The sequence below is a fragment of the Bacillus rossius genome, chromosome 1, assembly GCF_032445375.1.
Source record: "Bacillus rossius redtenbacheri isolate Brsri chromosome 1, Brsri_v3, whole genome shotgun sequence".
Taxonomy (NCBI): Eukaryota; Metazoa; Arthropoda; class Insecta; order Phasmatodea; family Bacillidae; genus Bacillus; species Bacillus rossius.
The window spans coordinates 129209571-129236521 of record NC_086330.1 but is presented as its reverse complement, the minus strand read 5'-3'; the positions used below and the strand labels follow the sequence as shown (position 1 = coordinate 129236521).

The following is a 26951-nucleotide window of genomic DNA, read 5'->3' as shown; positions in this document are numbered from 1 at the left end:
TAAAATTTTGGTCCCGCTGAACCTCCATAATATCAATGCTTTTTTAACCTCTAAATACCGAATTTTATTTGTTCCGAAATAGTGAAATTCCCTTTACAACGAACTGCCGCTTTTGAAAAACATGCAAAAATAAACATATCCTACAAGACATCCACTAATTTGTTTGCATTCACTGCTTAAAAATACGTGCGTATAACTCAATCGGATTGAGGTCAGGATGATAGGGTGGAAGCCTGATTACTTCGTGGGAGTTCATTTTAATGATTTTGTCAATTTTGTAAGTTTTGGAAGTGGGCACATGTTTCGCAAGTAATAGTAGGTTGGTTTTTGTTAGGTCAGAGGAGAAAGTTACATAGTTTATATTTAGCCACTCTTGAATCACTTGTTTGGTGTTAGCGGAAGTCGGCTTCTTATTTGTCTGTACATTGTGATAACTTGCATTGTCGAGAACAATGACTGAGTTTTCAGGCAAATTTGGAAGCAATTTATGTGTAACCCATTTCGAAAAGTTTTCGAAATTCATGTCATTATGATAATCTCCCGTTGTTTGTTTTGACCGTAATATCAACAATGCATTCTGTACAAATCCCTCCTCTCCTCCCGAATTCACAATTATTAAACGCTGGCCTTTCCCGATTGGCTCTGTAACACCCAGCTCATTGTCCGATCGCCAACAAGAACTAACGCTGTGGGTAGGTAGCATGGATGTACGTTTCATCTACATAAACGATTGAACGACCATCGTTTCGAAACTTGCGCATTTCTTGTAGGAAACGCTCCTTCCATGCTGCTATATCAGGCTTCTAAATCAAAATCCTTCTCCTTGACTGACACTTCGTCCAACGGAATCCCAGTCTCTTTAACAGTTTTCTCAAAAATTCTTTACTGCAGTCCAAAACACCATCATCTCGCAAAGCAGTCTTTAATCAGGGTGTCTACCAAACTGAGCTTACAAAATTCATGTACAATTTCTGTACATTCCTGTACACTTCTGAGAAAATTCCTGTACAAAAGTTTTGCACTTTAGTGACATAACAGAAACTAAATTATAGTAATTTCTAAGTTTAAAAAATTTAATTTGCAAAGATATTCAGAAGATTTACAAAAATAAAGATGGTAAACAAAATTTACAAACATATACAGGCATTCATACACATGCTTGAACACTTGGTCTTAAAAGGTTTATTTGAAAACCTGTCCGTGGTAACAACCCTTTTAGTAACGTATCCTGATAAAGTTCAGCTGTATACCTTATAACACTTCTGCCTCAACACTGTGACATTTATACAAACAATATAAACACACTACACGACACTATTTTCAAAACAAATTATGATAAAAACATAGTGACCTTGTAATATTTTATACATTACACCATTGATACCACAAAAATACAATTTTTATGAAAAAATAAATTCTAGCCTTCAATATTTTGTAAATGACTAAATTATGTAAAAGGTCCACAATAGTCCGAAAACTCTATTTCAATTCTACGGAAGTTATGGTACTTATTTCTGCAGCTCCTTAACACGTTCATTGATGATGGACACTTCTCGTTCAGCATCCTCAATCAACTTCCTTTTCTACTCCTTAAGCTCCCGAAGCTCAGCAGCAGCACGTTTATTTGCCTCCGAAAGTTTCAAAGCTTCTGTGTTCGCTTGCCGTTGTTCATTGAGTGCTTCTGTATACCTGCAATGCACATTTCTTACTGAATGAATCATGGGTTTTGTAAGTTCAAGTTTCATCAATCCACCCTCATAGGTTACATGGTCATAAATACGACGCTGTGCAATGACAGACGTTTCTTTCATATTTTCTACTAAAATCTCTTTGTTTATAGAAAATCCATGCTTTAAGGGTGCATTCCCATGTGATACGGTTAGGAGAAGTTTAACTACTGGAACAAGGTTTTCATACTCCTTTTTACCATCTATCAACTTCATCCAGAACGCGTCCAGTAGAGTCTCGGATCGTGAATATGTCTTCAGCTCTTCCATTACAAGTGGTTGTGAACACAGAACCTTGTATTCACGGTCAGCCCTTTCTATTGTGGTAGCAGAAAAACGATTTGCTTTAAGAACAATTTCAAAAGCAGATGTAAGTTGTTTGCAAGCATCAGCATTTGTAGACATGTGGCATGGGTTCAGACAATTTAATGCTTTGGTCAAAGGATATTTCAGAGGAGACTTCTGCATTAGTTTTACTACAAAATGCTGTAGAGCAGTGCGACAATCTTTACGAAAGAGTAAAATATCTTTTTCGGAGACGTTCTTGCACTTTCCCAAAGCTAACCTTGTCCCATAACCAAGGTCAACATTTTTAATGTCTTTAAGACAGATAAATGAATTGCTCTCATTTTGCTTCAAAACGTCTATTTTTTGAAGAGACGTACTCTCAAGAACATTCTTCTTGACAATTTTGGTCATAGCATGCTTCACTAAAACTGTTAAAGCATCATAGAGGAATGATGCCATTGGAGCATCACATTGGAATTCCTTTAAGAATTCCTCTACATTTTCAGTAGGGGTGAGCCGATCACCACATTTGCCGATCATGCCGATGCCAGAAATGTGGCACCGATCATGCCGATTTTTTTGACCGATTAGTGCTTTTTTAAGTTGGTTCTAAAATATGCTCCAAATTACTTGTAAAGTATTGCATAAAGGTACAAACGTGATCATTGTTGGTAAAAAAAAAAATATATGTACTCTTACCCTACAAACAACTTAATGTGAAATATATTTTTAAAAACATAATCAAAAATTCAAAATTACATTTCTGTTAAACATTATAAATCTTCCATCGACTGTATTTTACACATAAACTTCACATACTCATATCACAAGAAAACATTACACAGCTAAGAGTAAAAAAAATATAACATGCATAGAGAAAACTGTTACAAAAGTGGAGGGAAAAGTGTTCAGTCTTTAAAGTTCATACACCCCTTTCAGCACAAAATATTTGTCATTTCTTCGGGTAACTAGACATCCAGCTGCATTTTTGTTCATGTGAAATATTGGAGGTTCTTGTTAAGAAACACCAGCATCCTGACCTTTTCTGGATTCAATGAACTCCTATTCTTACTGCTGATCAAACCAGCAGTACTGAACAACCGTTCAGAAGGAACAGATGCTGCAGGTGGGCTTAAGTATTTAACTGCCAGTTTCTTGAGCGACTTGAACTCTGACGATTTCCAATATAAGAAAGGACTTTCATCTGTAGGCAGCAAAGGTTCAGCCAAGTATTTCTGCAACTGTTGTCGAGCAGATACAGAAACACAGTTTTCAATGGAGGCATTACTTTTGGCAGCTATTAATCTGCTGTACACAGATAACATTGGACCAGACGGTGTTGCTAGTCGCAACACTTTACTTTCTGTTGGATCTACAGGAAGGACATTCTCAAGTTCCTGTAGCAGTGCCTGCCTCCCCTGTTCAGCAAATCCTGGCTCACTGAAAACACTAGTCTTAAATCGTGGATCTAAGATTGTGGCAAACCTGAATAAATTACTTTCAGTTTCAACATTACAGTAGTATTCATTTAACCGATGAACTACATCTTTTACAATGGAATGCAAGCTTGCATGCACAGTTTCATCAGAAAATTGTTCCAGGTCCATTTTCAATCCATTAACTATAGGGATAATTTCAGAAATGGTGGTCTGTGAATTACTGACTGCTAGGGTGGCTCTGTGGAACAGCTCAAGCAAAGGTAATACCTTCTCCATGAGATTCCAGTCAGCAGAGGACAAGTCAACTAGTAAATTTAGTTCTGGAAGCAAGTACATAACCGCTTTTCTTTGCTCAAAGAGTCGCTGTAGCATAAAAAATGTGCTGTCCCATCTAGTGGGTTCATCTTGCTTTAGACGATTTTTTGGCAAACTGTTTTGTTGTTGAAATTCTGCCAATTTCTTTGTGGCTAACACGGAATGATGGAAGTGGCCTACAACTTTCTTTGCTCGACTGCACATGTCATGCACATTTCTCTGTTACAACACAGAATTATTAACAACTAATTGTAGTGTGTGGGCTGCACAGGGAGCTCTGTCTAGTCTTGCTTCCTTCATTCCTGAAATCATATTCTTTGCATTATCTGTAATAACACAGTGAATTTTGGATTGGCTGATTTCCCATGATTCAAGGGTAGTTTTCAAGAAACTGGAAATGTTACCTGCAGCATGGTGGTGAAAGGTAAATGGAATCACTTCCAAGCAGTACTCTAGTCTTTCCATTTCACTGGTAAAGGAATGAAAAGTTAATGACATGTAGTCTTGTTTTGAAATTGAAGACCACATGTCCAATGTTAAACTACCGTGCAATACTGACTTGAGAGAGTGTTTCATTTTGTCCTGGGTTTCATTATATAACTCTGGAATGAGTTTCCTTGAGAAAGTAATGCGATGAGGTATTGTATATCTGGGTTCCAAATATGCCATGAGATTGCAAAAACCTGGAATGAAGTAAAAAAAATGATTAATTCATTATTCATTATTAAATAACAAAGGGCAGACTGTGTTTGAGCTTACCTACACTGTTAGTTGAGCTTTCAATGGTAGCCTACTGTAAGTAAGCAAAATATATAAGTTAATGACTTATATTTGAGATCACAATGTTTTTTATGCAACTGAGGCTAAATTTTATTGTATTGCATAAACAAAATTAATAGAAAAACTATTCTTACCGGGATCTTCAACGAAACTGAAGGGCTGTAAGTCCATGCACACCATTTCGGTTATAAGTCGCGTAATTTTAACAGCTTTTGGGCTAGTTTGTGGAAGTGGTGTTTTCTTTGCGAAGAGTTCTAACACCGAAGTTTGTTTCAGTCCGTCAGACTTGTGTAGCTTGGCAGGCGTACTGTGTATTTTAATTCTGGCACCAGAAGTAGTTGCATCCGACATACTTTCATGACTTGCATCGCTGTCTGTCATTGTTTCCATTTTCAATATATCTGCATTTATTTCACGGTCATGAAATGACATTAAATGTCTCGACAAATTTGTGGTGTTGAAGCCACGTGTCGAATTTCCACCACGCGAAATTTCGGCGTTGCAAAGGTTGCATCTTGCTTTCCCCTCATCACCCACAACAACGGTAAAACGTTTCCAAACAAAGCTGCTTTTCTTTGACATTTGCAATGAAAATGCAATATTTTAACTGGAAACTATAAAAACTCAAACTTTTAACGCTGATTTTCAAAACATGAAGAAAATGACTAAACGAAAACCGTGATGAAAATACTGTTGTAAACACGCCAGACAGTCGAGGTCAACTATCGCAGTTTGTTACACAATCGATTAGTAATAGATTGTTTTCAATCATGTCTTTCGTATACATACCCGTGTTTTATCGCACAATCGTTCACCGTTATTTTAAGACGTCCAAATTAGGAGGGGAAAAAAATGTCGCTGTTAGATTCTAACTGCTTTGATTATGTAGTTTTCCCATATAAAACAATGTATTTTATAGTTGAAATCTATTATTCATTTGGATTTTACCGTTTACGTATTAAATTTACAGAAATACGAAGTTGTCTGATGTGTAAATATTCTTTTAAAGATATTTTCAAACGTTTTAACCTTTATCTGTTTGTCTTCGTCGCCGCTACGTATCGCATAATATGAAAATGTAGCCGGTTGGCATTATTCATGTTTAATTATGTTAATTCCTATGTAGAGCGAGCGCACGTCGTCGAATATCGATATCGATAGCTCGCCGTACGCATGCAACGTGCGCGCTCGAGGAAAGTGTGTACTACGACGATAGTTCAGAAAACAAACCTGGACGACGTAGCAAACACAAACACAACGATGAAAATAAACAAGTAATATGAACAACACGACAAAATGCGTTTTCTTTTTTTCTATTTTAAGTTGGACAAAATGTTTTTGTTGCAGAACTTATTAAATGGTGTGGTGTGCTTTTGTTTACTCTTTTTAAACAAACGTACTTTTCATGAATATGTTTATATTTTAAGAATAACTTTACTTAATTTTTTTCTGCAGACAAGATTAAAACACGTAAGTAACGTAAATGTTACTTAAAAACGTCAAGCAACAGTTTGAAGCAAAAATATGTCGGCGCTTTTGTGTTGTTACGTAAAGAGATTTTTTTTGTCTTCAGGAAGCGGTAATCGGCAAAAAGGATCGGCATGCGTGACGCCGATCATACAAATGGCAAAATGACCAAAATCGGCCAATCTTAATAATCGGCAATCGGCATCGGCTCACCCCTAATTTTCAGCCAGTCTCTCAAAAAAAGCTATTTTAGCTGTAAGAAGATTATCTTTAATTGCCTTTGAAACTGTTGAAAAACTACGGCATGTTGGTTCCTTGGCTGTGCCTTTAACTGAACTTATGTATTTGTCAACACGTGGCAACATTTCCCTAGCTCTTTTTGCTACTCTTCCATTCTCAACCCAGCGGATTGAGCATACCTTCAGAGGAAACACATTAGATCCAGAGGCCTGTCTATAGTCGCCTCGTCGACCCGGAGCCTCTTTGAACAAATAGTATAAAGCTCTGAAGAACTCCATTATGTCCCAACAAGTCTTCTTGATACCAGTCTTAAATGCATTATGAACAGTGTGCAGTCCACAAGATCCAATGTCAAGAAATTGTGGAGCATCTGGAAAAGATCGAGTATCTTCAGCCAAAAGTTTCAATAATTTGAAATTTACATTAGGACCATCCATCGACAATTGAATGATCTTCAAAAAATCCAAATCTTCTAGGCCTGCTTTTATAGCTTTCAGAAGATCTTCAGCAGTGGTGTGATGCAGGAACACTGATGTTACATAACGAGAACATACTCTGTTTTGTGAAATGTCCCAGAATCTTGCAGACAAATCCATTTGTTGCTTTTGTGCTACTTTATTCATGCTTTCGTCAAAACCCAAGCTAAAAAAGTCACAACTGTTAATGCGAGTTTTAAGTTTACTATGGAAGTAAGGAGATTGACCATATACTATAACATAGGAAATCTTATCTTTTTGAAGTTGCATGCTGTTAGCAATATAATCGTCCGGAAACATTCTTTTGAAGAGGCTAACACTACTAGCAGCTCCTCTGAAGGAATCGTGGTTCATGACTGTTTGGAGGCACCACAATGTTTCAGCACGTGTGACTTCATCTCTTTTAAGATAACTACTTAAACCACGGATGGTTGATACAGTATGCTGTTTTACTTGGTGTCCTACCTGTGAAACTTCACAACTGCTAGCATCAGTAGAGCCCAAACCTAATGAAGGGAGCTTCAATAGTGAAGACACAGAGGAAGCTTCAGCTACAGCATTTGCTACTGCAGTTGCCACATGAACTGAACCGGCTTTTGTAGTCCAAGTGTCAAGAGAGGTGGACTTCTCAGAGCTACTTAATCTAAGTTTGTGTTTGTTACCACTTGAGTGACTGACAACAGCTGTTCTTCCCATGGACTCAACCGAGAAAATAGTTCTACAGACTGAACACCTGGCAGAATGATTGCTTCCATCGACTTCTTGCAGCCATGGAAATTCTTCCTTCCATTGTGGTTGAAATGAATTTCTTCCTCGAATACGCCTAGCCATTGAGGCAAGTAGAAAGAAATCACGTATCTACAAAAACATAAAAATGAAAAAAGGGTAAATTTTGAAGACAGTTAACATTAGGAGTATTTATAAATGCAAGTAAAATAGGATATAAGAATTTATACAGGCCATATAATACTTTGTAAGACACTAATATTTAAAGTACACCTGCCCCTATAGTAATTTCATAATTGGTTAGTGAAAAACAGAGCGCTAGTAAAATATTTTTTTTTTTCCATAAGTGTGTTAGTCAATGAAAATAATTTGTTTTCCAATCATGCTTGCCTAACACCATTTTAATCAAGATACTATCGCATATGTTATAATGGAGGAAATACATTTAACCTCCAGTATGTTTTAAAAAAGCATAAACTAAACATTTTATATTATTATTTAGATTATTTAATCAGTTAACGTAATTCCCGACTGTTGTTTACTAAAACAATTTGTTTGTAACTAGCCACTAGAGAATCCTAATGACTGAAGTTAAACTAGCCCTGGAAGATTCTGGCTTTGCTCACCAGAGCAGCTGCTGACATGGCAAATGTAATACAAACAGTGGCTGAAAACTTGGTCATCGGAGATATTTCTACATAATGCAAACTATAGAAATATATCTGAAATATACTTAAGTCCATAAACTCTGAAAGACTCAAAAAGTTATTAAGGAAAGCAAAATAGTGTTTGTTTTTCATCACACTATTAATTCGTTGCATTTAATTAATCTTACACGAATAACATTGCCATTAAACGGATACAATAAAATTTCACATAAATGAAAGAAGACAAAAGTGCGCAACTTCAAATTATGCTGTAAATAACAGACGTCGTTACTTAAAAACCGCAGAAATTGAATAGCGTTACTCAAGGAGCGGGTGTAAACGAGATCAATAAATAATCATGATAGTACTCACGTTTCAAATCCGCTTCAAAAAACACGCAATATAAAACTAAGGCATCCTTAAAGAAAAAAAAAAGTACATTACTACGCAGTAAGCACTGATTAGGTAAACATCACACGCAACATAAAACTAAGGCATCCTTAAAGAGAAAAAAAAACGTAAATTATTACGCAGTAAGCACTGATTAGGTAAACAACACACGCAACATAAAACTAAGGCATAATTAAAGAGAAAAAAAAAGTAAATTATTACGCAGTAAGCCCTGATCAGGTAGGTAAACAACAAAGTGAATTACTTGAGACGTTGAAACGACTAACGAAACGAAAAACAGAGCGAGAGAAAATACAGTGTCGCCAACAAATTCTTCTTAATAATCCCCTTACATCTCTGGACCGAAGTACGAATTGACGTGCATTAGAAGCTAAAGCAATTACGAGTCTCTAGTACGTTTTAGCTAAAATTATCAGTTCGTTCTCGGACTTCTGATCCAGCAACTGACATAAATCTTATTGGTCTGTGCGAAGGCTTCTGTATTGAGATATATTTAAAAGTGAAAACACTTTGAAAATTGCACGAGCAAAGAAAAAAAAATTCCCGTACACTAAGCAAAAATCATGTACAATTCCCGTTTTATTCCCGGGTTGTGAAACTCATGTACAATTCCCGAATTTCTCGGTCAGTAGACACCCTGTTAATTTATTTAAAGTTGGAACAGTTTTCCTGACAGTGTAAAATTCATGCACTTTTCTCCTCACAGCACCACATGTAAAATCGTCGACTTCTAACCGTTTTTTGTGTTCTTTTTTTTTTTGCCAGTAGGTGTTGAAAAGTTCAGACCAATTTTACTTTTTACTTTCCCCTCAGCCAAAATCCTTTTTACCGTTGATTTAGACACACCCGTCATAGCACTTGTCGCTTCAGTAACATTTACCACGTTTCCATGTCGGGTTTAAAACGTTTTAAGAACACTTACCGATTCGAAAACGTCCATGGAAACGGGTTCCAAAACGTTATGAGTTTCAAGGTCGATACACCAAAATTGTGGGATGAACGGGATTGAGCAGAGGGAAAATGGCATGGAAACGGTTATCGTATTGGAAACGGATAGAAAGTAAATATGCACAGCATTTGTTACCAACGGCAGTTGTTTATAACACTTAAAGTGTGTTGTTGGTTGTTGTTCAAAAATGACGAGTGTTAGTAGGAATGTGTGGACAACAGAATAAGTGTTAGTTTTGTTGGAAATTGTAAGGGAACGAGAAATAATAAAACTGTTTGGCGGGAGGAGGTACAAAAATGCGGAAATATATGTTAGTACAGTAAAACCTCCATTAACGAATATTCTATTTAACGAAAAACCCTATGCAACGAAATAAAATTTTGGTCCCGCCGAACCGCCATAAGATCAATGCTGTTTTAACCTCTAAATACCGAATTTTATTTGTTCCGAAATAGTGAAATTCCCTTTACAACGAACTGCCGCTTTTGAAAAACACGCAAAAATAAACATCTCCTACAAGACATCCACTAATTTTTTTGCATTCACTGCTAAAAAAATACGTGCGTATAACCGTAAAATATGCACCATCGCGGAAGACAATAAATAAACAAACCATCATGGATAACACAAGTCGTGTATACATGCCACACTTTGTTCAAAATGGCGGGTACATTTAGCGCTAGTGGCGGAAACCTCTCGTACCATCGCTCTGGCAAGACGAACAACTAGTATATTTTGCGTTTCTATGGTTATAGATGCACACACGCAAATATATTTATCTATGGTGGAGTACAATTTACGTTTTTTCAGTTTTCACTGTTGTTTATTTATTTCCACACGTAGTTACGGAAATCAACACGGTACTACTGTAAAATGAATTCTAATCCTAAAAAGCGGCGACAGATTGACGTTAAAATAAAATTAGACATTTTAGATCCTGTTGAAGAAGGTGGAAAAAAAAAGTGGGTAAATATGTACAGTCGCGGTAGATGCCAAAAAAAATGATAAAAATCCGAAAACACTTTTATTCTGTGCTCTTTCACTTCCTCTTTTCAAATCAACCGGCGGAGATAAGAAATTCCAACTACTTTCGGAGATATCGAATTTTTTAATTTCTTCACAATACCTGCGTATTCATGCGGAAAAAAATGCTAAAAATCCGAAAATACTTTTATTCTATGCTCTTTCACTTCCTCTTTTCAAATCAACCGGCGGAGATAAGAAATTCCAAATACTTTATGAGATATCGAATTTTTTAATTTTGCAATACAACGCCCGTTTAACCCTTTTAACGTCGCCATTTTTTATTTTGATGTGTGTTAGTGAATGCGTAATAAATAAAATGGTCGATTAGGTCAGGTCAGTTACATTATAAATACTTTCAAACTAAGCGGACATTAAAAATAATGTGAATTTAATTTAATGGTTCTTTAGTTTTAAATTATTTATAATGTAACTGACCTGACCTAACAAAACCCGGACAAATGATGAACATTAACAACTCACGTAATTTTTTTTACTTAATACTTGCGCAACAATATCCAAATAAAAAAATAATACTTTAAAATTAGAAACGTTAAAAACTCACCTAAGTTGGAGGCGGGTACATTTCCTTTGCCACTATAAGGAAATGATGTAGTCGTTCACTGCAGAAGTTGACTGATTAATTAAACATCGTATTGAACAATAAATGAATAAATAATCACGTATTGGTTCATTTGAATACTGACCAATCACGGAATAAATAATCACCTATTGGTTCATTTGAATACTGGCCAATCACGGAACAGTCACGTGACAAAATTGTCCAATAAGAAACATGATACTCGTAAACAAGAAACCTTATTATCTATGACAAGAAACAACGGTGATCGCCGCATACTACGCAGGTATTGTGATGAAAATTAAAAAATTCGATATCTCCTAAAGTATTTGGAATTTCTTACCTCCGCCGGTTGATTTGAAAAGAGGAAGTGAAAGAGCACAGAATAAAAGTATTTTCAGATTTTTAGCATTTTTTTTGGCATCTACCGCGACTCTACATATGATTAAATTTAAAAATTCGATATCTCCTAAAGTATTTGGAATTTCTTACCTCCGCCGGTTGATTTGAAAAGAGGAAGTGAAAGAGCACAGAATAAAAGTATTTTCAGATTTTTAGCATTTTTTTTGGCATCTACCGCGACTGTACATATTTACCAAAAAGTGATAGGTAGCTAAACGTTTCGACATCCCGGCGTCTACACTTTCGACCATATTATCCAACCGGGAACAGATCGAAAACAACGCTTCTCTGGTAGGAACAAATCGAAAACTTGTGAAAGTATGTAAAATTGATGATTTGGACAAGATACTTTTTGACTGGCTAATGGAGGCTAGGGCATCTAACATCAACGTCTCTGGGCCGATTTTACAATAAAAGGCACGCCAGGAAGCACTCCGGATGGGAATTGATAAATTTCCAAGCATCAAATAGTTGGCCATTAAACAAGTGTATTCTATGTACTTTTTCATGTTTAATTCCTCATATTGTATTAAACAGTCAGAAATACAGTTCTAGCCATTTATGTAAAGCTTTATGATGACTAGAAATATATCGTGCGAAACCTCCATTTAACAAACCCCTTTACAACAAACACAACAAATTTTGGTCCCTTGAGATTTGTTAAATAGAGGTTTCACTGTACATGCATTTCGGACGTACGTAGCAGAATGACAAATCACCTGTTTGTGTTTATTTACTTGCGTCTTTATTTATTTCGTGTGAGCCAACATAAATTTCAATTACGCCACCCTTATAACAAGCAAATATATTGACGCAATCCTCACGCAGCCGAGTCAAGCGCGGAACTGATCCCCTCCACTTCCCCTGGCGGCTATCATGTGATGGTAGTGTGCGTCACGCCACGAATTGGGGTCTGCGCAGGTTCACAAGTATCTTGCCGGGCTATAGTATATTTTGCGTTTCTATGGTTAAAGATGCGCACACGCAAATATTTTTAACTATGGTATCTATGAGCAAAATTTCTGTTTTTTCAGTTTTCACTGTTGTTTGTTTATTTCCACTGTTTATTTATTTCCACACGCAGTTACGGAAATCAACACGGTACTACTGTAAAATGAAGTCTAATCTTAAAAAGCGGCAACAGATTGATATTAAAATAAAATTAGAAATTTTAAATGCAGCTGATGAAGGTGTAAAAAAAAGTGATATAGCTAAATGTTTCGACATCCCGGCGTCTACACTTTCGACCATATTATCCAACCGGGAACAGATCGAAAACGCTTCTCTGGTAGGAACAAATCGAAAACGTGTGAAAGTATGTAAAAATGATGATTTGGACAAGATACTTTTTGACTGGATAATGGCCATTTATGCCATTTATGTGAATCTTTATGATGACTAGAAATATATTGTGCGAAACCTCCATTTAACAAACCCCTTTACAACAAACACAACAAATTTTGGTCCCTTGAGATTTGTTAAATAGAGGTTTAACTGTATCTTGGTAAGATTTTTCACCCATCAGCAAGTAGAAACACATTTTTACATAGAGGTGGCTATTGAAGGCAAAGCAATTAGTAAAATTTTTTTTAACATTGTGAGCAGCTCAAGTACACACAAATAACACTCTTAAATTATTTAAAAGAATTTGTTGTGGTTCATATAAAGATTAAACTTTTTTTTCCTCTCCAAAACAATAAAAGCAACATAACACTAAATCTTTGTTTCCCCTCAAGCCTGTGTGTTAAAAAATAAAGTAATGACATATAAAGTAGCCTTTCTAAAAGTAGCTTGAAAACTAATGGTAAATTTAATTAAATACACACTTACATAAACATCTTTGGTGAATTTCATAAAAGTCTGGATTTGGGAAATACTGCCTCTTACCTCCCGAATGTCTAGATATCTCATATGGAACATGACCAGTACTTCTGACATATTTTTCTTCAGTTTCGCTGCTCGCACAGTTTTCTTCAAACTTTTCTTCACCATCTCCGAAATATGCCTGTAATGCACATAAAAGAGCAAACAACAATGTCAGTACCCCACTTAAAATTCTTAATCTCCATAAACATTGGTTCTAATTTGTCACTAAAAGCAATTCATAAAATATATATGCAAATTTTATAATATGTTACTAAGAACCCATGGAATTACGACTTCAAACATTTTGTTTCCTTAACATAAATTTTTTAAATGGTCTATTATAATTTTATTGGTAAAATGTCTGCAAAAAAATTTCAATGCCATTACCTAACATTTTTTAGGCATCTGGTTAGTGGTTACATATTTTAAAATACACAATTTTGTATAAAAAAGCTTTCGTTGATTCTGAAGGGTTCAAATTTAAAGTTTCTAGTAAAAGTAATTAATGTCTAAAGGTTAAGTAGGCACCATTCCACTGTCGACGTTTCAAAGTCTTTCATAAATATACAGTTTTTTCAAACATGAAATAGATTTTTAAAAATATAAAACACAGTTAAAAAAAACTCTTGGCACACATAACGAAGGGATAAACAATTATTTTGTATTAATTTATTCAAGGGAAGGAGTTTTTTATGAATAGATCAGACATGTAAAATTAAAAATTTTTTTTAGAATTATTTTCATAGTATGGCTTGTGAAAATATTGGTTTTTGGATGCAATGCAAATATCAAATCAAATGCTTAAAGTATTTACAAATATTTTTTTCCAGCAAGGCTGTATTAAACTTAAATTAATAAAACAATGAAATGAGTTGACGAAAAAAATTATTAGTGGTATTATTAGTATTCACATTACATTATTAAAACTGGCAAATAGAAAAAAACTTTCGCCATCTTACATAACCTCAAAAATTAATTTTATAAATTAAAATGAATGCAGTCATACATTTTTATTAAAAAAATTTTTTTTTAATTTATTCACCCCATGGAAATCGGTATAAAAACCCCTAGTACAATAACATTATTTACAAACATACATTACAGTTTCTTGTAACTGAGGACTCATAAAACTGCAGCTTTTCGTGTTCCTAGATTCAAAACTCATCCCAAGCTTTGCATCACATTCGAAGCTTCAAATGAAACTAATTCAAAATTGCCTTGCGAATGCATTTCTAAAATAACTTCAATTCACTTCGCCTAGTAGAAGCTTGGCACAGGTCTAATTAATGCATTGTGGATGATGCTATTATCATGAATTCAGCAAGTTGCCAAAAGGTATTCAAATGGTACCCAGTATACAATTATGTAATATTATATATATCATAATGAAGATGTGCCCAAGGTTTTGGCTCAGTGGTTAATAATGTCTGGTTGGAGAGATAAAAGTACCGGGTATGTTTCCCAGCTGGGTCAGGAATTTTTTTAATGTGAAAAAATTTTTTCTCTGGTTAAGGACTGGGTGTTGTATTGTCCAGTTACCTCCATACCATGGAATCACCTCTTATGGTTTGTTCTGACCACGTCAAACGACGCCATCTTGAATCCAACCATTTGTATTGATCTTTATTGAAAATTTGCCTTCGTTGTGGCAGTGTAAACATTAGAAGATTTTCTGATACTGTTAAGGACCCCATCTACCTGAGCACACACACATGCAGAGATTCAGAAGAAACCACACAATTTGAAATATGATCAAGATATCAGAGCGGTGTTTGTTTAAGTAAATAACTTAAGAATATGCTGAGGGTGGATGTGAAGTTCTGCTCCCGTATTTAATTTTAAACTGTACTTTAAGAGTCAAAAGGGCTCAAACATGTGATTCCAAAATAATTTCAAGCATGAAACACCAGGTACGTACTGATACTTGAAAGCACTTAAAGGACTTGCACCACCACTTTATCTTCATTTCTCCACCAAATAATGCTATTGTTACCGCCCAAATCTTTAAATTGAACTATGCATGACATGATTGTGCACCAGTATACAGCTTTGCACTTAAGAGGGGATACCATGCTAGAAGCACCAGTGAGTGTTGCACTATTCATCCCGTCTCACTAACACCAATATGCCTCATGACTACTGATAATATTTAAAATTATTTAACTTCTGAACCTCCAATGATTTCACAGCAGAGTGTAGACTACAAGCATGCCATAAAATTATTTACTATGCAATAAAGCTATATTTTCAATAGTAAACTATTATTAATTTTTATTGTTAAAAAAAAAAGGTTGGACAAAGATGTCATCCTTTAGAATCCATCTGTCTGTCTTAAGGATCATTTTTACATGCCATGTTGGTTATTTCCTTTTCTTGACATTACTGGTTTTGTTTTCCTCTGTCTCTTTTAGACCTTTTAACTCTCGGGACACCTTTGCTGGAAATAATATGGCCAGTGGTTGTTTTATTCGAGGGAGCAAGATCCTCTCAGATATGACAGGTTATGCCCTCGATTCTCCTCCTCTCGAGGAAGAGTTGCGAGGGCAAGTAGTCTGCCGAGTGTTTGATTGCTGTCGCCTATTTCTGCATTGTTCATAAGGTTCAGTATATTGTGATTTTTATGACAATGAAAAACTTATTTATCACATTACATATAACAATTATAATTGTATATTGATATAAGATTTTTGAAAAAAGGTTTTATGTTTAAATACATAAAACATAATTTTGTTAATCTTAAATCATTTGTGGCAGCACGATATCAGACATTGCTTTAAGCAATTTCACCTTCTAAAAATATAATTGTCAAGTTGTTTTCTTCGCCTATATGAGGGTTACCAACTCTTTTTGACCTAAGTTCAGTTGCCCCTAACTCTTACAACTCCTACGGAACAAGAGAGATGGCAAGGAAAACAAACCACTTAATACTTGAGGGCTTTTTCTTTAAATTTATTCCAATAGCTCCCTCACATTTTATGTTTTTTGCTCATATTTTCTAAAAGATATCCACTACACATTATCAACAGCATTTAAAGATTGTGCAAAAGCAAAATTATTATCAACTTCATGTCATTTTACAGCTCAAAAATAACGTTTAGTAATTATTGGGTGAGAAAACTTTTATCCCATTAACAAATGCATGAGAATTACCTGGAAAAATTTACATGATAGTAGTGACAAGAAAATGGAATATTTATTAAACTCTGTTTATGAGACTGAACCTGTATCAGGAGAAGCCGCTTGGCCCAAGGCTGCAGGATGAGAGGGGAAAACAAGAGCATACCCCAGATACAGAGACATGAGCTTCTTGAGCTGCTTGATGTTGCGGCTCCCCAGAGAGAACCTCGACAGCATGGAAAACTGAGGCAGCCATGGCAGTATCGCCAACACCTTCTTCTCTTCTTCATTGTTACCAGTGGAGCCCTTCGAAGCAGGCGGCGTAGCAGTGCAAGAGTTGAGCCTCTTCACTAGAGCTGAAACACCTGCAATGCATACATTTTGTACTGATAAATACTGTACAACATAACCTTAATCGAGCAAACAGCTAATATAAGCGCATATTCAAAAAAATTTTACTGAGGTCCGTACGACAGCTATTTGCACATATGTTCACAATTCTTAATAATAAAAACCTTGAGTTGTCAGGTATTGTTTTTTCTGTGATTATTTTATTTTTAATTTATTTCTCATTGACATGGGTTGCTGTGATTTTTTTTGGCAAAGCCTGGGTAATCATAGACTACTGTTATGCAGGTCCTTCGTCTGGGCTCCAGAAAGAGGAGGAGAGCATGCTAGTGGAGTAGGCCCTTTCTCTCTGCAATACAGGATTCCCGATTACTATGGATGATTTGCTGAATAGTGTGCAGCAGCTCCCTAAAGCGTTGAAGAAGCCTTTTCCTTTTAAAGATGGGCGACCAGATAGGAAATGGTGGGCATCTTTCCTTAAAAGGAATCCAACTTTAACGTTAAGAACTGCACAGAATTTTACTTGCAGTCGGGCTGCTGTCTTGCAGGGACAGATCTCAGCATGGTTTGGGGAAGTGCACAAGTATTTGGAGGAAAACAAGCTGGAAGATGTTCTGTTTGATCCAAGAATAATTTTTAATGGAGATGAGTCTGCTTTTTTTCTCAACCCTAATGGGAACAAACTTCTGGCAAAAAAAAGAGAACATTTTCCAGCAAGTCAACTGTGACAAGAAGGAATGTGTACTGTCTTATTGACTGGGAATGCAGCTGGCAAACTTTGTCCTCCACTACTGTGCCTAAAATACGATACTTCCACAAGATATTGTAGCAGGAATACCTTTCGAGTGGGGAATTGGCAAGTCACAAAAATGTTGGAAGAGCAGTGAAGTCTTTTATGAATTTTTGACCAACATATTTCATCCATGGTTCGTTAAGAAGGAGATAACTTTACCAGCTATTCTCTTCATCGATGGCCATTCATCAAACCTCACATTGAACAGCAGCACATTCTGCAAATAAAATGGGTTAGTTTTAGTGGCATTACTACCAAACTCCACCTATATACTGCAACCGATGGATGTTGGAGTTTTCAAGCCACTTAAAAATGAATGGAAAAATACAGTTCATAAGTGGTGACCGCAACGTGTGGCGAACAAGGAAGACCCCACACTAAAGAAAGATGTTGCCAAACTGCTAGATACTGCTAGATACAGCTATTCAGAAAATTTTTACTCCAGAAATTTTACAGTATTCATTCAAGAAATTGGAATTTTCCCATGGAATCCTTCAGCAGTAGATAAGAACAAGTTCACTTCCAGGCCCTCCAGTGTCCCATTGATTAACACCAGCATCAGCACTTCCCTCGCCTAAACCCAAGACTCCAGAATATAATGTTGGTATTCCTGACATTGTTGGACATTTGGAAAAGTTTTTTTGGGAATGAGAAACTTAAACTTTTCAAAGAATCAGGAGATGTATGGCAGGGAGACATACAGGACATGACAATGTTTGAAAATTGGAGACATGTTGCATTTTATGACAAGGTCGAAACCAGTTCAACTGTCCAATGTGAGGAACCAAACTCCCAAATTCAAGACACAATACCTGAGAAAGCATCTACTCCACCAACTGCTGTTGAAGAAGTATGCACAGTTATTGAAGAGACTGTTTCACCAATTGATTCTGAGCCAAATCCATCAACATCAAAAGGTTTTACTGTAGTGCACACAGAAAGATTGATTCTCACTCCTTTCAAGCGAACATTGTTTTGGCCTTCGCAGAAGCCCAGGTTAAAAAAACGGGCAATGAAAGAGAAAATCCCATATGTTGCCAGTTCAAGTGCTTGGCAAGAATAATTCTCCAAGAAAGAGAAGGTGAAAATTGATCTGCAAAAGCAAAAGGAAGAACGAGCAGCTGAAAGATTGAAAAAAGGCTGGAGAAAGAAAAACAGAAAGCTAAAAAGAGGAAGGTGGATGAAAATTCTTCAGATTCCTCATCATCGGAGGAAGAAATCATTTCTATGGAGTCTTCTGATGAATGGAGTGGAGAACATGAAGAAGAATGTGTAGAAATAGAAGTGACTGAAAAGAATTTGCGACCTGGGTCTTTTGTACTTGTAACATTTGTGCCGAATCAGTGCTACTTTAGGCACGAATGTTTTATTTTCTTAGTTTTACAAAATTTTAAATTTTTTTTATAACTTTAATTTTCCTCTTTCGCCCCATCCAAACTTGTTCGGTCGAGTGTACCGGCAGGTTAGCTTGTTGAGCAGTATAGTGCTCTCACCGCCGTTTCCCACCAAATTTGCTGGGTCTAGCCGACTACAGGGCTATCATCAGCAACGGTATCCACTGGCCGTCGCGTTTCGTCACGAGTTTAGCGCTATGCGTGACGAAAGTAGCCGCCCTAAGCTTCCCATGGTCGCCTCCACCCCTTCTCGGAGGTGTGCTGAAGTTTGCGGTCTCTAACACGTTTTGGTGTTCTTTTTTCAAGCTCCGCCGCATGTCCCAACGTCTGGCCGGCGAACTCTCCCAGGGCAGGTCATTCACCGGACATACCCCCCACCCCGTCCTGGTCCACAGCGGTCATCGGCCCTCCGCGGCAATGACCAACTTCAAGGCCAAAAATCCCCCCCCCCTTGCAAAATGGCGGCCACCAAGTGCCGCGATCGTCTCTGCAAGACTCCGATCCGCATGCCCACACCATCTATCGGCGAAAGGACGAACCAGCTGAGAGCGAGAGCGCACTACTGACCATCCTATCCCCACCAGGAGAAACAGTCGAACTCACACTCAGTCGATAGGTCGCCGGAGCCCTTTGTTTTTTCTTTCCGAGCCCTTCGGAGCACTTCAGGTTTCCCGATCCCCTCCTCCAGAGGAACAGACGACCGGGCTTAATTTTAAGTTAGCTTCCCGGCGCCTTTTCAGGGATTTTTAGGGCAGCTCTCGTCCAGCGCGCATCTTCGCAACAGGTCGCAGTAACGACCAGCAGCTATCGTGATCCGCTTTCGGGAATAATGTAGTTGCTTTCTGAGCCAGGCCATGTCGCCTAGATTTTTTTTAGTTTTTCTTCGTAGCTGCCCAAATAGTTAAGTTTAACTTTAGTTTTTTTGGTTTTCATCATAATTATTTCTTCTATGGCTACCGCGAGCTCTCGCGCCGCGCGTCCCCGGATCACCCCCAGGGACAGCCACTATCTACTTCACCCTGCCAGCTAAGGTAAGCTGCACTTCGTCCCACACAAACCTGTTAGGTTGCCTTTTTTTGGGCTTAACTTCGCCCGGCATAAACTGCCTGCTAGCCAAGCTAATCCAGGTGGATTATTGGTTATAGGCAGGGTTCCAGAATCCCAGAGGGTTCCAGAATCCCAGAGTACTCAAGAATTCCAGAGTGCTTCAAGGACCCCAGACCAGTTCAAGATGGCGGCCCAGTTCCGGCACCACATTTTGCACCTCAAAATGTAACTCGTGAACCTCTATAACGGAGTCTCCCTCCATCTTTCGGCACCCCTCAAAAAGAAGTGAAGAACAGCTTGATAACTCCGCCAGTTTTAGGACGTTTTCGTTATTATTATAAAATATTATATTTTAAACACATATATTTGTTTTATGAGCCTGCGAGCTCAATGAAATGGTGTTCCTCCCCCCTGGGCCACCCCTTTTTTTTAATTTTATTCGTTAGTGTACTCAATGTAATGTATCAAAAATAAGAATCTAACATTGTTACCTGTTTTGTTTGTAATGGCTGTAATGCCGTAAGATATTTTCAAATGTAAGAAACCGGCAATGAAAAAGATACTAAACTACTAATCAACAGTAAAAGCCTCTAATGAAACCAAACCATATGATTGTTTTCATTTGCTGCTACTTGAAACCACAATCCACGTAACCTTTCCTACTGTCAGGGAGGTTAATTTTAAATTGTGTTTTGTAAGTGGGCTGTGCCCCTCTGGCAAGTCCTTTTAGATAATTAGCCTGACGCTTCCACCGGACATTTATTATAAATAATTATGGTTTTATCCTGAGCACAGCACCACAATTACACATTTATGGGTGCAAAAAGGGGCACAGCAAAGTACCGATTTGTCTGCATTGTCCAAGACACTGAAGGAGAAGAGATTAAAGTGATGGATATGCGAGCTCAGGATGAGAGCATAGAGGTGTTTGTGACGAAAGATAATGATGTTTCTTATGTAACTAGGTCACAGATAGGGAATGCAATTTTGAGACGAGATCGCTAAGTCGAGATCTCGAGGAATCAGAAATTCGATCTCGGTGAGATCTCTGCATTTTCAAGATCTCAAATGGATTTCGAAAAGTATTGTTTTAATTAGATAACTGAAACATGATTGAAACTGCTTAGTAGTTATAATAATGATGCGAGTAAGATACAACATTAATTATTGAAAAAAAGTCTTTAGTTTTATAATATTTTTACTTATGTTATGTTAATGAACATAAAAATTCAGACCCGTAAAATCTCTTATAAAGAAAGTACTTATTTTAACAAAGATAATGATGGTGAAAACAAAAATTGACAAAAATTGCTATTTCCAAAATCACTCCTAACTAAATAAAGAGTGATTTTGGAAAAAGCTTTTTAAAATACATATAGTGCTTAGAGTGCTGTCGGATAAACGGAATCTTATGTCAGTTGCTATGTAGCCAGCGGCTGAAAAGGCCCTCTCAGATTCAATGCTAGTTGGTATCAGCGTGAGCAAGCTGTTGTATGCAAATTGCAAAAACATACCCCTCGATCCTCCACACTCATTGAGATCCATCTCTTTTTTAATCACGGACTCTCGCTTGTCTGTAATAGTAACAACCTGCGAGAAAGGACTTTTACAGGCTTTCAAAATATCTTCTAGTTTCTCTTGAAGACTTCTATTTGATCTTACAACAGCACGTAAATTCATATCCTTTGCAATCATTGAAAGAAGCAAGTCAGCCTCGTTTGCCAAGTTTGCTGCAGTACTGATATTTATTTCATTACCAGAAGTTGAGGTCGAGGCTTGAGAAAGTCTTGAGAAAGAGTATCTGGTTGTGTAGTGCTGCGATGTAATCGTCTGATTATATTCTTAATTTCCTTTCTTATAATATACTTGCTAGGTAATTGAAAAGTTTCATCGCCCTTCAATAGTTCTAAATCATCCTGATAACTAGCAGGATTTTTAAAATACAACAATGCGGCAGTTGCATTTATACGACGCTCTGAGATCCGCTTTTTCATCGACTCGGCTAGTTTTTCTGACAGTGGAGTCTTCTGGTCCTCTAACTTGTGAAGCATGAACCGCAACGTATATTCTGCACTTACTAAATCTGTATTGCGGCGGCACAATACCTCGACGGCCAGTTTTATTGGCTGGAATGTATTTTCGAAGTCGCTAAGGACTGCATCCCTGAAAGAGTAATCAGAATTAGAACTGAGAGAGATTGATTAAAGCCTTGGCCACACACTGCTTAACTTTTTTGTACGTGCTTATCATATTGCAAAGGCTAGACCAAGTTTTACAACCAAGAACCAGTTGAATTGTCTTGCACCAAACTCCTGCTGAATATAATTCTGATTGGGAGGGTTCTTAAAAAGCTTGACACATTTTCTTAGTTTTGCTACAATCGAATGGTATTCCGAAGCCAGATCAGCTTGTCTTACAGGTAAAGAAAAGTATAAACGATCGTAACTATCTGGGTTTCTTCCAATTCTTCCTCCTCTTCTGTGCTGTGATTTGTGTTTTGTTCAGGATTAGGTTCTAGATTTTTTTTATAAATGATGTCTGTTATACACAACTGTATCCCGTGTGCGTAACAAAGCTGTGGAAGCGGTTCAATCAGACGTCCGATTTTCTTCACAACACTGGCTCCGTCTGTGGTTATACCAACTATGTCATTGTCTAGGGATAAATCATAATCTGATAGTTTTTCTTTTAAAAGCTGAACACAAGACTACGAGGACATACTTCCAAACATGCACGCCAGTCCAAGATTCTAGAAAGTAGGTTGGTTGTTGATAGTTGTACGAACATTAATATTCAGAAAGCGCCTACTCATTCCAGACGTCCATTCATCAAAAGAGAGTGTGAATCTATACCTAGTCTTCGTTGTTTAGCTTTCGAAGATCTTCTTTCACTTTCATTTTGAGTGTCATACCATAATTCATCACAATTAATTTAATAGTGTTTGGTGAAGAAGGTAATTTATAATTATTACCTTTTGAAGCAAAAAGATTCTTAATGTCCTCGGATGTGCAGAAAACTAGAAAAGGCAGTCCATCTTTCGGTACCATTCGAGAAATCATTATTTCTTTAGTCACTTCACAGTCTGGTTGAAAGTAATCACTGATTTTCTTCTTTTTAGGGAGCGTTTGGCATAAGCTATTTTCTTGAGCCTCTTTGTCTATAGGTGATGGTGGCACTGACGTCATTGTAGTAGACGCTGACGAAGACGATGCAGCATCTAGTTGCAGAGTGGTTGATGTCCTTCGAACTCCCGCATTCAATGTTTTTATGTCAATTGACATGTAATCCTTTTGTGGAACTGGCTGTAGTTTTCAGAATAGCTTTACATATTTTGCATTGGGCTGTCAAATTATTTACCGCTTTCTTAAAATATCTCCATACTGGCAACAAACTATTAAACTCCATGTAAGGTTCATTTTGATTGATTGTCGACATTTTAAAAGTATTAACTTAACAGTCTGGCACTTGCGTAGCAAAATAATACTAATTTTCATTCAACTAACCCATAAAAACAATAATTTAAGCACACCATGACAGTAACTGCATAACCAAAACAATGTTAAACAAACAAGTGCCTCCACGCACTCGAATATCTTCCGCTCACTTACTCTAATCAGAACTATATCACTTATTCTTTTCTATTCCGCTCGCCCAACATCACGAATACTCAGGAATAGTCTGGATAGTATGTGTATGCAGTCCGACACTTTCCTTTGCCAGTCAGCGACTCGCTCGCGCGCAGAGAACAACTGGAAATGGCCGTAACAGGTGTACACTGTTGAATACTGACAAATATTTTTTTTCTGTAGCTTTATTAAATACTCTATTGACCATGCAATGTGTACACCTATCCCTCACTTAGCACGTCTTCAGATTTCGCGGATTCATTTAGCGCAATGTGAATTCTACTGCCTCAGTCTTGAATAGCGTGTTTGTAAATTTCAGTTAGCACGAAATCTCGGCAGGCAAAAAAAAAGTTGAGCACGACGCCACGAAGTCTGTTGCAACTTCTGTAAACAACAGACGTGCTGTGGGATACAGTTAGCTAACCAAGAGGGGAAGATATGTGTGCGTAGGTCTGTCTACGCTATCGGCTGTTGTACAAACATCAGCTATGGCAAGTTAAATTGCGACTATGAAGTGTAAAGGACCAAATGTTTTTACGTCCGCGCATATGCCGTCGTGCCGTACCGTTGACGAGTGGCCACAAACTGAGCCGTGAACTCAGTCTAGCCAGTGGCAGGGAATTCACTCAAACAAAAGCAACGTCTGCCCATTCAGCTGCCGGTAACTGTACGTGCTTGATCACTCATAATGCATCGTGTTCAAGTATTTGAGAGAAAACTAGATGTATTACGGCACGCAGATTGTCACGAAGGCCATGCTAATGTTGGTCGCACTTTAGTTTTAAGCAAGTCAACTGTGAGCACAAACGTACGAAATAAGGACTCTTATAAAACGTTTATATAAGTCTGATGCTCTTGGTTGTACTAGCGGGAATATATTTGACATTAGATACTGGAATAGAAATGAACAGATGATTCACGTGGAAAAGGTTGTTAAATGAATGTTGCAATGAAAAAAATAATCATTGGCCTGACAGGATTGGTGTGAACTAGGTGGTGATACACGAATAATAACTTTATTTTTTGAAAAATTAAATCTAATTATCCGGACAGTAATATCACTGTCACTGTTAGTACAGGATGGTTTGGAAAGGTACGTGACATGTGTTGAAGGTCACGCCCGGGCGGGAAAGTCAGCCAGCCGACTGACGATAAAGTATATAAACACGTATCTCCCGTTATGCGGTGTCGTATTTGTCATACAAAGTGCAGTGGGAAGCATATAAAGATAAATGGTGTGACATATTTATAGTTATGTGTTATTCGATACATTTATATTACGTAAAGTATATTTTCCTACACAATTTTGGAACACATTAAATAAATTAGCCTTGCTATTTATGGAAACTAATGCTTCAGAATACGCAATTTCGAATAACACAAGCACTTTTAGGAACAAATTAGTCGTGCTAAGTGAGGGATAGGTGTAGTGATGTTAGAATCAGTTAATGTTCAAATTTACAATTTAATAAAATTTGGCATATTTGCATGCATTGTCTTGTGAGATTCATTAATGTACTGTGGTCGACAATAGAAGAAGGTGCAGTTGCTTCCATCTTTCTAGCAATTATTTAAATTATTTTCAAATTTATCTATACTAATATTATAAAGAGGTAAAGATTGGATGCAGGGTAATCTCTGAAACTACTGATCCTATTCTGACAATTATTTCACTAATAGGAATCTATATTATCCCCTGAGTGCTATAGGATATTTTTTATTCTGAAAGATGTGTTTTCAGTAAGAAATTACAAAAACTGTAATTGAAGTCAGAAAAATACTAGCAGTCTGGTTGATTTTTCATTGTGCACTGTCTAAAAGTTTTGAAATAAAGAAATAAAATATTTAGCAAATTTTCTATACTAATGTTATAAAGAGGTAAAATTTGTAAGTTTGGATGTACTCTCTGAAACCACTGATCCTATTTGGCCAATTCTTTCACTAATAGGAAGCTACTTTTTCCCACAGTGCTAAAAGTTATTTTTTTTTATTCTGATAAAGATGTGTTTTCATTTGTGGAGTTATATCCTACAAAATTGAAATGTTTATTTTCTTGGGAATGTCATACCTAGAACAATTGTATGTTTGGTAAAAGTAATAGTCTATTTTAAATTATCCTGCTCTATGAAAAATTTGTAATTATAGTAAGTGCACCTATAGTCGTCATGCTAAGGACAATTTTAGGGAAAAAAATGCCTGCCTAATCTTATTGATGTATTAGTGCTTTTCATGTCTTTGGGTTTAACATCAAACTTTCCTTAAAAATGGTAGACCACTTTTAGATAAGGACAAATTATTTTAGTATATCTCTAATTTAAAAAAAAAAAAGTGTTATTTTGAGCCAGTAGTCATCATCCTAATTTTTGTATTTACCAGTGATCGTCACATTCTGTGACAGTAGTCATGCATGATTTCGGCACCTATAGATTGCAATCAGAGTTTGTAATTATAATTTAGTACCGTCTAGGTTTAAACAATTTATTTTAAATGATAACTCAAACTTTAAAAGGTAATTTTATAACAAGAATGATCTTATTTATAGACTCATTACAAACTATAATAGACAAAACACCAAGTAAAATTCTCGTTATTATTAATATTTTATATATCTTATATAATTGTACTTTAAATTAATCTAACAATTTTCTATATATATTAATTTAACCATGTTACTCTCATGAAACTTCTTGTAAGTTTAAATTATTTGAATTTAAGTATTCATATGGATATTTGTATATTGTGTTGTGTTGTCTTGTATTTTTGTCTTACCACCTATTTGTTTTGTTCTTGTAATTGTTTTGTTCTAGTATTTGTTCTGTTCTAGTATTAATAATGTTACTTTAATTTTTTTGTACTTGTCCTAAATGTTTTTCCCACCGTTGGAGCCTTGTGCTGTTGGTGTGGCATGTTACAAATTAAATAAAATAAATAAATTAAATAACTTTGTTTCTTGCAGCAAAAATTAATTAAATCTCTTTCAAACTTCTGTTTTAATGGCTTTTACTGTACAGTTTTGTTGGTATTTATCACCTTTGCACGCTATTTCTGAATCCAGTATGAATATAAAAAACTCCCTGTTCGAGAAAAATGAAGGCTCATCTTTTGTGCTCAAAAACATTTCTGGGGTTCACCAAGGTTAGCTATGTTTAACATAAATAAAAAGTGTTATTAAATTTGAGAACATAAGGGAAGTGTCTCAACCACAACTGAATTCTAAAAAACTTGATTGTCATAAAAGGCTATGAAATCAAAGAAAATTGTGTGATTTGCTATAGCCTATTCAAACTAAG

The 26951-nt window shown here is 36.5% G+C and overlaps 1 protein-coding gene across 3 annotated transcripts in view; it reads right to left on the bottom strand.

Moving 5' to 3' along the window:
* The window catches only part of LOC134546139 (uncharacterized), a 146866-nt gene that overhangs the window by 98955 nt on the left and 20960 nt on the right, over positions 1–26951 (bottom strand). For all 3 annotated transcript variants that reach the window (XM_063388689.1, XM_063388691.1, XM_063388690.1), the window contains 2 exons: positions 16620–16818; positions 13358–13475 (listed from right to left, as the gene is read on the bottom strand). In XM_063388689.1, the coding sequence (XP_063244759.1) occupies positions 13358–13475; positions 16620–16818 (317 nt within the window). The remainder of the gene's footprint in view (positions 1–13357; positions 13476–16619; positions 16819–26951) is intronic.